This window comes from Gopherus evgoodei, chromosome 3 (assembly GCF_007399415.2).
Source record: "Gopherus evgoodei ecotype Sinaloan lineage chromosome 3, rGopEvg1_v1.p, whole genome shotgun sequence".
NCBI lineage: Eukaryota > Metazoa > Chordata > Testudines > Testudinidae > Gopherus > Gopherus evgoodei.
The window spans coordinates 73640846-73653424 of NC_044324.1; the positions used below are offsets into that span (position 1 = coordinate 73640846).

General features: G+C 37.4%; 1 protein-coding gene across 1 annotated transcript in view; it reads right to left on the reverse strand.

The window, feature by feature from the left end:
• Positions 1 to 12579, reverse strand: part of IBTK (inhibitor of Bruton tyrosine kinase) — a 92099-nt gene that overhangs the window by 60600 nt on the left and 18920 nt on the right. Inside the window, exons 8-10 of the mRNA XM_030555809.1 lie at positions 9867 to 10047; positions 6488 to 6611; positions 1687 to 1864 (exon numbers count right to left, since the gene is read on the reverse strand). Of these exons, the coding sequence (XP_030411669.1) occupies positions 1687 to 1864; positions 6488 to 6611; positions 9867 to 10047 (483 nt within the window). The remainder of the gene's footprint in view (positions 1 to 1686; positions 1865 to 6487; positions 6612 to 9866; positions 10048 to 12579) is intronic.

Sequence of the window (12579 nt, forward strand, 5' to 3'; positions counted from 1 at the left end):
CAGTTACAACATAAGTAAGATATAGAACACAAAATGTCCCTTTAGTATTTTCATGGTATATCTTCAATTTGGAAAATTTCAAAACAAAAATTTTATTCATTATAAATTTATGTCAGGTGATTTCTGAATAATGAACACTGGGAAATATTACCAAGATATTTCTTTCCATTTCTGCTTAAAAAGATATTAAAATTATGTGCTGCTTAAACTGTAGTCATAGGCAGAATGTGGAGAACAGTATTAATAAGCAATAAACAAAATGAAAATCCTTCTGCCTGTCCAAAAATCTTTCTACCTTTATAAGGTCATCAGTCCAGCACAAAGACAGGGAGAGTGAACCCAAGACTACAAAGGTCTTTAGTTCAACATCTTTCAAGAATAAAGACATTTTAGTGCATTATGGAATTGTAAGACCAGCGCACCATACATTGCTATGTGGAAGGTCCAAATTAAACAGATTCCCTTGTTCTGACATTTTACAGGGCTAGGAGAACAGAGATGAGAAGGAAGAATTAATATGACATGTGACCTTCTTGGAAAGTAGAGAAGCAAAAAAGGAAAACTGATGGGTTAACTCAGAGTTTTGAGAAGGGAAGGAAAGACTTTGCAATGAAGGAATGCAAGACTGGAGGTTTAAAATTGAAATTATAAATTGAAAATTAAAGGTCCTGGAAATGTGATATGGCCATTCATCCACAGGCCATAAAAATCCAAACCCACCCAGCTTGGCGGGGACAAAGCAGTTACCATCTGTGGACTTTCAGTTGGTCCATGTAAACAGAGCTGATTTTTTCAACCAATTCCTATGGAACAGGTGTTTCCAATTACAAAAAACAAACCACTTCCTAAAACTGGGACCCTTAGTCATTAGATTCAGCTACGAATACAAGGACTGAATTGTTTTGGAAACTGAAAAATAAATAAATAAAGATATACCTATCTCACAGAACTGGAAGGGACCCTGAAGTGTCATTGAGTCCAGCCCCCTACCTTCACTAGCAGGACCAAGTACTGATTTTGCCCCAGATTCCTAAGTGGCCCCCTCAAGGACTGAACTCACAACCCTGGGCCAATGCTCAAACCACTGAGCTATCCCTCTCCCACAAACTACTTGCTGATCTATATTAGCAGTCTCTATGAAACAAGATTAAGTTACCCTAGCAGGGCAATGTGAGGAAGCACCTACTCTTTTCACTTGAATCCATTCTTTACTGACAGGAGGACCTAGTTTCCCAAAGCTGTACATCCAGTACATTTCAGGATCACTAACATTCAAATAAATGTTGGACACCTATGACCCTTTTCACCATGAGTTATTCAGGATACAGCTTGAGCACCAGAAGGTCACTCACTGACAACTGAGAGAGACAAGTTAAATTGAACATGGTGGGGCAAACAAAAAACAATAGCAAATAACTAAACTAGCTGAACAGTGCGAAGTCTCTCCTATTTCTTTTATTTATCTGTCAGTCATGAAGGAGATAGAGATAGCCCATCAAATACTACTAATAGATCAGGCAGATTGAATAAGTGAAAACTCCCTCTCCCAATACAAAACCTGAAAAAAATTACAAATATTGGGTGGGAGAGGAGAGATAGGAAATGTAAAGATATTTATTGAATTAGAAATAGGTCGTAAAATGTAGTAATTTACTTTCAAAAATACCATAAAAACCATGAACTAACCTTTCTTTTCAGAAGTTTTTTTCTCTCCTTCTACCCACTTTCCTGTAAAGGCATCACCATCCTGCGTGACAAACATTATTTCATTCCTATTTAAAGCAACATCAGACATGAAGACTTGGCGGCCATAGACCCATTGACACTGCTTCATAGGACTGTTGGATGACTTCCAGCAAAACACCTAAAATATGAAGGGGGGGAGGGGAGTGTTTAGCGAATTTAGAAACCTACAGAAAAAAGCAACTCACAGTGATGTGCACTACAGCATTATTAAACCAGAAGCACATGTCATCTCTAAATTATTGAGGAACTGAGGGGAGATTATGAATTTTTAGCAATGCAAGTTTATTTGGAATGAATGACTTATTTCACTGTGAGCAGTAAAGGAAGATACTTGGATATCAAAAGTTACTGGCCCATTAAGGCTTTTTTTTTTTAAACACTTCTCTACTAGATAACTTACCTTGTTTTGATGTTCTTACCTACAATTTTTAGTTTCAAGTACCATTCTAAAAAGGTAGGAGTCTACTGTCGCTATCTGCATTTTTCGAATAAAGCAGCAGGAAACTGAAGTAATTACTATGAAGTAGCTAGATTATGAAGCAATTGGGATTCCAGCTGTACTTTCCCTCTTTCTTCTTGCACTTCAACAGAACCCAAATGAAATATCTGAACCAGAAGTATAACAGTCTTTAATGAGGGCAATTCCTATCAAGTAGATTCCACCTATTAGTTATTTAGGTACATTTGTCTTCTAGTTCCTTTACTTCTAACATCATATGACATTCAAAAGATATCTATTATTTTATAATAACAAAGATAGTCTAACACACACAATATGCCTGTTTTTAACTATCAGACTAACAACACCAAAAATACCTCAATGCTTTTTTAAACTTTAAGAAGATAAAAACTTAAGAATGGTATGATCCAATATAGTCAATGGCCTTCTAGGCCAATATTCTGCCTTCTGACAGTAGCCAGTGCCAGATGCTCCACAGGAAATGAACAGACCAGGGCAATTATTGAGCGATACATCCAGTCATCTAATCCCAGATTCTGGCAGTCAGAGGCTTACAGACACCCAGAGCTTAGGAAAACGTCCCTGACCATCTTGGCTAATAGCACTGATGGACCTATCCTCCATGAACTTCTTTAATTCTTTTTTGAACTCCATTATAGTTTTCACCTTCACAATATCCCCTAGCAATGAGTTTCACAGGTTGATTGTGCGTTGTGTGAAGAAGTACTTCTTCACGTTTTTGTTAAACTTTCTGCCCATTAATTTCACTGGGTGACCTCTGGTTCCTATGTTATGTGAAGGGATAAATAACACTTCCTTATCATCACCTTCTCCACACTATTCATGATTTTATAGATCTCTATCATATCTACCCTTGGTCGCCTCTTTTCAAAACTGACCAGTCCCAATTTTTTAATCTCTCCTCATATGGAAGCTGTTCCATATACCTAATGATTTTTGTTGCCCTTCTCTGCATGTTTTCCAACTCTAATGTATCTTTTTTGACACAGGGCAAGTAGAACACTAAGTTGTATTAAAGATATGGTTGTCCCGTGGATTTATACAGTGGCATTATGCTATTTTCTGTCTTATCTATCCCCTTCCTAATTGTTCCTAACATTCTGCTAGCTTTCTTGACTGCCACTGCACATTGAGCGGATGTTTTCGGAGAACTATCCACAATGACTCGAAGATCTCTTTCTTAAGTGGGAACAGCTACCCAACATTTTGTATGTAAAGTTAGGATTATGTTTTCCAATATACATTACTTTGCATTTAACATGAAATTTATCTGCAATTTTGTTGCTCAATTACCCTCATTTGTGAAATCCCTTTGTAACTGTTCACAGTCAGCCTTGGACTTATCGATTTTGAGCAATTTTGTATCATCTGCAAATTTTGCCACTTCAGTGTTCACCCCTTTATCGAGATAATTTATTAATATGTTGAACAGCACAGGTATCAATACAGAACCTTGGGGGAACCCCACTATTTTTCTCTCTCCTTTGTGAAAAATGACCCTTTTAACCAGTTACTGATCCATGAGAGCACCTTCCCTCTTATTCTATGACTGCTTACTTTGCTTAAGAGCCTATGGCATTCAACCTTGTCAAAAGCTTTTTGGAAGTCCAAGTACATTATCATCAACTGGATCATTCTTGTCCACGTGCTTGTAGACTGCCTCAAAGAACTCTAATAGACTGGTGAGACATGATTTCCATTTACAAACGCCACGTTGACTCTTCCTAATCATATTGTGTCATCTATGTGTCTGATAAATCTGTTCTTTACTATAGTTGTAACCAATGTGCCTGGTACTGACTTGTAATTGCCAGGATTGCCTCTGGAACCTTTTATAAAACTCAGCATTCACATCCAGTCATCTGGTACAGAGACTGATTTAAGTGACAGGTTTCATACTGCAGTTAATAGTTTTGCTATTTCATATTTGAGTTACATCAGAACTCTTGGGTGAATACCATCTGGTCCTTATTACATATTACTGTTACATTTATCAATTTGTTCCAAAACCACCTCTGTTGATGTCTCATCTGAGACAGTCCCTCAGATCTGTCAACTCAAAAGAATGGCTTTGCTGTAATAATCTCCCTCACATTTAATTCAGTGAAGATCAACGCAAAGAATTCATTATCACTTCTTCACAACCTTCTCTTCCTTGAGTGCTCCTTCAGCACTTTGATTGCTCAGTGGCCCCACAAATGCTTTGTTTTATACAGGCCAAGATTACAAAGCAGAATCAGAGATTTGGTTATGATCAAAGATTACCCCGGAAACACATTTAAAGTAGGACAGATTTACAGAACTGCAGGTGGGGGAGAGGGGCGGGTGTGACAATCTGTACCCCTATGTTCACCTCTTTTACAAGACTATGATAAATTCTATACAAAGTATGGCTTGAGAAGTATCATTCAAAAACTCAATTTGCTGATCATTATTGTCCTGGTAAAATATGTGTGGCACCACTGTATGTAAAGTTATAAGAATCCTCTGTAAGGTATTACTAAGACATGTTACAAGTCTGGGGAACAGTCACAAATCCCAGAGCCAAAGACTCACCAAAACCGCAGCCAGGTGTCAAAAGAATCAAATGAACCATCTCATGTTTAAGTGACCATTCTTTAGAAGGAAAGAGGGTGTGTGGGTGAAAAAAAAAAAAAAATCTACATCTTGACAAAAAAAGCAGCTTGGGGTTCCCATCTACACAGAATGTTTGCCACCAGAACCTCAGGTGGAAATGCTTCTTAAAGAAGAGAAAGAACTATGAGAAGGGAGATTAGATGCCCTGAGTTCTCTCCTTTCTCGTTACCTATGGCATCAACAACACCTGAAGAAAAATGAAGTGACATTAGATTGGGGGAGGGATCCTGACTGCAAGAAATTCAATCAGTAAGCTTGCTGAAACGTGTTGAAAGAAACCTATGTTTTGAATTCACTTAGCTTGTTAAAAGCAATATGCAACTAATACCTAACTTATTTTCTTGTAACCAATAATGACTTTTATGCCTCATTACTAGTAATCACTTAAAATCTATCTTTCTATAGTTAATAAATTTGTTTTATTGTTTTATCTGAAGCAGTATGATTGATCGGATTGAAGTGTTTGGGAAACTCCATTTGAGATAAGAGGATTTGTGCATATCATTTTTGATTAATAAAATTACAGACTTCATATGAGCTTGTATTGTCCAGCAGAGCTAGGCAGTACAAGACATACATTTCTGGGGAAAGTTTGGGACTGGGAATTTGCTGGTGTTCCTCTACAGTGTAATTCAAAAGTGACTGGTAACAGCACTGATATATTATAACTGAGAGTAAATTACATGCTAGAGGCTGTGTGCGAGCAGACCAGAAGTGGTAGCTCTCACAGCAAAGCAGTGTAAAATTCACCCAAGCCTTGGATAACTGAGGGGATACAGCTGTTCTTCGGTCCAGATTGTACCCTGGGTAATGTCACCAAGGGAAGAAGCTGTGCAGCAAGTTTCCTTTTCCTTCAGTACTGCATGAGGAGAGGGGAGATAAGGCCAGATGACCAAATGTCGATTCAGTGCTGAAAAGCATGAGAGGGTCCCCATTCCTTCCAAGCAGTCATTTGTGATGTTTGTGCCTAAGACAACCTTGATACTCACGAAACTACCAGTTTCCATTTTATTTGCACACTATCTGGCGTAAATTGGCATAATACCACTGAAATAAACAGAGCTATGCCAACCCAATGTCTCTAGGAATTAGAAGATATTGCAGCCACTGGATCCCACAGGCACAGTAACTTTACAAGTCACGTGGCTTACAGCATGCATGTGCACACATATGAACATCTTGACAAAATAAACTCCATTTGACAAAATATTACCATCTAATTTGAAAGACTAGATGCACCTATCAAAAATCCGCTTTATCCTATAAAAAGAGCTCAGTCACGTAGCAAAAATGAAGACTGAAAAATGCAGAAAGGAACACCAGTTCAGTTCTATCCTCTTTATTCTTCTTGTGCTAACACAGTTTTAGATTTCTCTTCCATGCAGGATTTTCATTAAACAAAAACTTTACAAACACCACTAGATGGTGCCGTAAGTTTAGAACTTGCAATGAACTAACTGAGGATGCTTTGAGTTTTGAGGGTTCCTAGGAAGAGTTGCTATAATATGGAAAGCTTTAGTAAATTCTTCTGCATTGTCACACTGTGGTTCTGTTCTCAGTTTGCCTGGCCCTTCAATATATCTCTTGTTTCAAAATAATTAATACATTAGGCAGACAACTTACTCGTCCAGCTTCATCCAGGGCAAGAATGCAAGTCTTTTGACCCCCATTTTCTTTGAGATGTTGAGGATCCATCTTGTATTCCAAATATCCCCCATTAACAAGAACCTTTTTTAGGTTAAGCTGTCTGAATGAACACAAAAGCAACAATAACATTAATATTTCTCCTACAAATCCATTAACATGTACATAGAAGTGTCACAAAAATTGAGATTTTATATTTAGAGAATCACTTTAAAAATCAGCTATGGTAACATACATAGTTTGTTATTGTGATTAATTTTCCCTTGTGGTACATTTACCAGTCCTCAAAAACAGAATATTCTCATGGCTTGAGACAGACAGTAGTTGTCTCATGTCCATCCATTCTTCAAAATAGGTTATCTTCATCACCACAGGGAGAATACCCTCCTCCTGTAAAGAACTGATGGACAAGTCAAAAAATATGAAAATAATCCTCAAGCTCAAGACTCCGGGACAGAATTACACTGTCTTGTACAGCTAGGGCACATTAGACTTTTTTTTAAAGTTTCTTCTGCTGAAAAAAATCACCACACAGCACAGTATGAGAACAACAAAATTAGTTACCAATTCATCTTTCCTTTTTGTTCTGATCCATATGACCAACCTCACCCAGATAGAAAGAAGTAAAAAAGACTCCCCTTAGCCTTTCCCAGTAGGTAGACTGGCACCCAAAGGTTCTACACGATGACTAAACTGGGCCAGCAGCAGCAGTATGGATGTGTGAGAGAAGGCTCAGGGCTAGGGCAGGGGTTGCAGTGGGGGAAGTGGGTGCAAAAGGGAGGGCATAGCGCTTGTCTCAGAGAGAAGGGAGGCCTCCCCAGCTCCAATGGGCATGTCCCTGCAGCTCCTAGGTGGAGGGGCCCAGGGGGGCTCCATGCTCTGCCCGCACCCACACACACATGTCCCACTGGCCAGGAAGCTGTGGTTCCTGGCCAGTGGGAGCTGGCGCATGTGGCGGAAGCACAATGTGGAGCCCCCCTGGCCATCCCTCCCCCTAAGAGATGCAGGGACACGCCATTTGGAGCTGGGTAGGGAGCCTGCCCACCCCACCAACCATCTCTCCACTTCCCCAGCATCAGCGGGGGTCCTGGCCCACACACTGCCGCCCACCCATTCACCACCAGCGTAGGTCCTGGGCCGAGTGTCACTGCTCCTCCCCGCCACCAGCACCAGCGGCAGTCCTGAGCTGCGCACCAGAGCACCCTGGTCCAAATTTTAGTTAGAGGTATATAGTAAAAGTCCTGGACAGGTCACGGGCCATGAATTTTTATTTACTACTTGTGACCTGTCCGTGGTTTTTACTAAAAATACCTGTGACTAACACATAGCCTTACTTATAGTTTTGACACAGACTCCTAAACATATTAGAATGCAACACACTGAACTTTATACATTGAACAATCCATCTTCCTCCAGTTTCAATAGTTCATACCCATCATCCATTAATTAAAACTTTGATTATTTAAAAATCTGTACTTCATCCTTACAGAATTCATCAAGTTTCCGGGTGGATAAAATTGATTTAAAAAACAAAAATCAGATTCTTTTAAATTTAAATCCTTTTCTTTTAAAAAGTAAACCTGTTTTAAAATAAAATTTTAAATTATCAAAATTATTAAAATCATTTAATAAAAAAATATGCAGTAATAAGCCCTCCTCAAGTTTTAAATGAGTCAAAGGGTGTTACTTTACTTTTATGCAAAACTCAGGGGAAAACATCTTTAACTTCTGAGGTTAACTTTATGTATGTGTCACAATATCATGTGCTGCATTATTTTCAGTTTTTGCCACATACTGAATGCTAGTATGTATTTCTTCAAATGTTTTTCATTTTGTTGGGTAGAAAAGCTTTTTCCTTAATTACTTTTGGTTTCAGTTCAGCTAGCAGGTGCAGAGATCCTATTTTCTTCACTTTGAATAGTTTAAAGTTGAGAAACGAATTGAGAGTTTAAAAAGCAGGAAAGCTTTGTTTTGTTATTCCATTCTATTAATAAATGCCATGTGGTGGAGGATCGGATCCACTAATTCTAAGAACTTGAACAATACCATCCAGATTTTCAAAGGTTTTGAGGCACTTTAAGATACAGGATTTTCAAATCCCCCTAAACCAGTTCAGCACCTAACTCTTTATTTCTGGTCACCAGGAGTCAGGTTTTGAAGGTTCTCAGGTGCTGCTGAAAATCCTAATGGTCTCTAACTCCCATTGATTTAGGTGCATTTTAAGGCACCAAAGAACCTTCACAAATCTGGCCCATGGTGACCAGAAAAAAATCCATCAATTCAGTAATGACAGTTAATAGCTCTTTTGTTTATTAAATCAGTTTTAAATGCAACACATTTTTATAAACTTACTGTCCTATGTACCCGGCACATTAAAAGGTCAAATGAAATTCTTAAAATATTGGTTTTGTGAATATTATTTGAATTCCAATGTCCATCTAAATTTAGGTTGGCACAAATTCAAGTTAAAAAAAGATCTAGTAAAGAAATGGGCCTAACACAGAAAAGTGCAAAATTAACAATCTGAATAAATATATGTTAAGCTATATAATTGCTTAAAAATAAATACCTATAGATATAGTGAAAACCTCCTGGTTAGCACAGGCACCCATTCTATAATTTAAAGGCCACATTTGGTTGCAAAACAACATTTTTAATGATTATACTAACCAATGAGAATTAACCTCTTTAGGAAAATAACTAAAAATCAGTGATTTAAGTCACTTTGATCTAAAGTAAATAAACCCTGACAAATTTTGAGACTACTTTCTTCTCCCTGTCCTAAATTAGAAGAGATTTTAAAAGGGTTTACATATAAGTATGGAAGTTTCTCCATCATCATCAAACTGAGAAATAAGACTGGAGGATTCAGAAATGACAGCTGCAGGAAGAAAAAATTAAGAGTAAACCTTTTGGCTAGAAAAAAAGGAAGCTTCTCTTAATGTTTTCCCCCTCATCTGATTTTCCAGCATCTGCAACCTCCACAGATTTGTTTCGTTTAAATATTCAGTAATTGAAAGTATCCAATTATTCATACTCTGATTTCTTGAAACCTTTTTAACAGTTGTATTTTAACTCAGCTATCAGCATATGGCGATTTTACACACCTACAAATACAAAATAAATCTATTTATTAAACAAACAAGGCCAGCCTTCAATGTCTCCACTAAATAAACTATTATATCAAGCCAAGCTCAAGAAGTCAAGGAAGAAGAAACTTTAAAGGTGACCTGGTATAGATCACTTCTTGAACACGAACATCCCTCCTCCAAATCTCTTCCAAAATAGTTTGAAAAAAGAAAAAAAACAGTGAAACTAATTTAGTATTGTACTTCCACTTAAAGGAAAAAATACATACTTGGAAGCCATCTTCTTGCACTGATAGTCTGTGAGCAAGTAAATATCCCCTCTTTCAGTAACACATACTGTAGCACCATCACTTGCAGCAACTAAAGACACGGTGATGTCCTTATGATGCAAAGCAGAGACTTGGCGAGGAGCAGTTACACACTTCTCTCCATTAGGATCCAGCAAATATCCTACAACAAAATACAACCCCCTCATGTATGTCACTGAGATTCATAATTATTTGTCATTTGATTCTGAAAACACTTCCCCATTCTCTCCTATAAATATTCCTGAAAAGCCAATTAAAATTTAATTTTTCTATGTTACCAACTCATCTTCACTATTATTAGATAGAAATGAATCAAAAAGGTACTTGTCATTTATAGTCACAGTATCACAAAAAACAAAGCTTTGAAAAAAAGATAATGGATTTCTGGACTACACAATCACAGACCACAGAAAGATAATTAAATATGTTTAGCCATTACAATCACACAACAACAGCTGCATTTATCTTGCTTACCACACTAAACTGAAAGTTCATTAGCAGGACAGATTATACTGAATAAACTCAATTTTATTTGATTATGGCAAGATCGTGATATTAGTTGACACATCACATCAACACAACCTCCATGTATCCTTAACTAGTTATTGGAAGGTGCCAAACTAGCTCCTGCTGCATGAACTGACTCTGTTCAGAAACTGAAAAAGCCTCTCTGTAAGGCTCTTGTACCTAGTTGCAGGGTGGATTTGTTTGGGGTCTGGGTTTTTTTGTTGTTGTTTCTTTAAATGGGGAGTGGGAGTGAAAGGGGAGGATTCAGACACTCAATCCCACTCCTGTTTCCTACTTTCTAAGAAGAAAACTATTTTTAGACATTACTAAAAGTCAGCTATTAATTACACACGATATCTCTAAGCATATTATTGATGCCAGTCACCTTGATGAAGATACTTGGAGATTATAAACAAATTTATTTTGTGTGCCTTTTTCCAGAATATACCCAGAACTCTATGTGCTTATTTTCAAACAATATTTTATAGAAAGCAAAAAAAAAGTCTTCCACGTTATTGCTAGTTTGACTGTCCTTATATGAGTAATACCCATCACAGTATTCCCTGTGCTATCATATTCACTAATCCTTCATCCCACTTCCTCCACAGCCCTTTAAGCCCATCTCTTCCCAAATACTCAAGAAAAGAAATGGATTTTGTGAGCAAGTCTAGCAGGTAGACCAATCCAGGCTTTGGCAACCATACCGTGTGGAGAAAATTTCAGAGCCCAAAGCCCCTTCTAGAGAACGCTTAAGAGGCTCCAAATTCAATAGATCAAGACTTTGGTAGCATTGTATAGAGAGACATAAATATAGTCCCTTAAGTAAACATTGTTAATAACTATTAAAATAGATTTATTTAAAATGCTAAAAATTGTCTAAATTATAAAAACCTGTGCACGGCAGACATTAATATAAATACTGGCAAAGTTAAATATACCCTCCAAATAAATAACTGTTTCAGTCTTATTGTTTTTACGTACTGGCGGGGGTTAGAAGACAGAGTTATTGAAAGAGTGAATTTAAACAAAGCTACACTTCAACAACACTGTTGTAATTTAACCACCATACCTTCTCCCCCTTCCCTGTACTGACAACATGGCTTATGACATCAGGCTCCGCTGTAGCAGGAGGAGTGACAGAAAGTATTGAGCCACATTGGTCTAGCACAGTGGCTCTCAAACTTTTTTTACTGGTGACCTCTTTCACATAGCAAGCCTCTGAGTGCAACCCTCCATTATAAATATATTAAAAAGTGTTTTTAATTTATTGCTATTATAAATGCTGGAGGCAAGGCAGGGTTTGGGATGGAAGTTGACAATTTGCTACCCCCCATGTAATAACCTCACGACCCCCTGTCTGAGAACCCCTGGTCTAGCAGAAGCAAGAATTCTACTGCATATCCCATTTATTGGAGCAACAGAAATTGTATTAGGGTGTAATAAGAGGGCCATGAAATAGTATGGAAACTCTATGAACTTAAAATTTAAGAGCAGAACATGAGATATTTTTAAAGTATTTCCTGTTAATGACAATTTTCTCATCAATAAAGGTTGTTTTTTATTCCCCAACAGTAATATACAAATTTTAACTACTGTTGCCTTGCTCCTACATAAGAGAGAATAAAAGCAGCTTCCAGAGAAGTACCTAAGCTTCATGGTGTCAGCATACTACTGCATGTAAACACAAAGCACCAGGATTAGCTAACAAAACTTATCAATCTGCACAGATGTAAACCTGGAGAAAGAGAAACTCAGTCTAAACACCAGTATCTGTCTGACGTTCTGAAGTGTTAAAATGTCAAAAATATTTCATTTCACACAGACCCTTAACTATAAATTAAGTTCACTGCTATGTGGTATGTTTAATAAGCTATCGTCTTAATGCATCAAATCAATATTTATTCTGGAAGCAAAAATAAAAGACAATTCTAGTAATGGCTTAGCAAAAATAGCAAACAAAAAACGCCACAATGCATATTCAGATATGTATCTTGCTTTTAAAAAGTTAGTAAGGATGAAAAATTGAGGTAATTCCCAATAGTATATTTACAGATAGGGGAAAGCTGGATATAGAACATAAAGAAGTGCCAACAATGTACCAGTGCTGTGCACAACACAAGCACTCCTCTTGGGAAATTACAAATTTAAACAATGTAGTTTGCAGTGT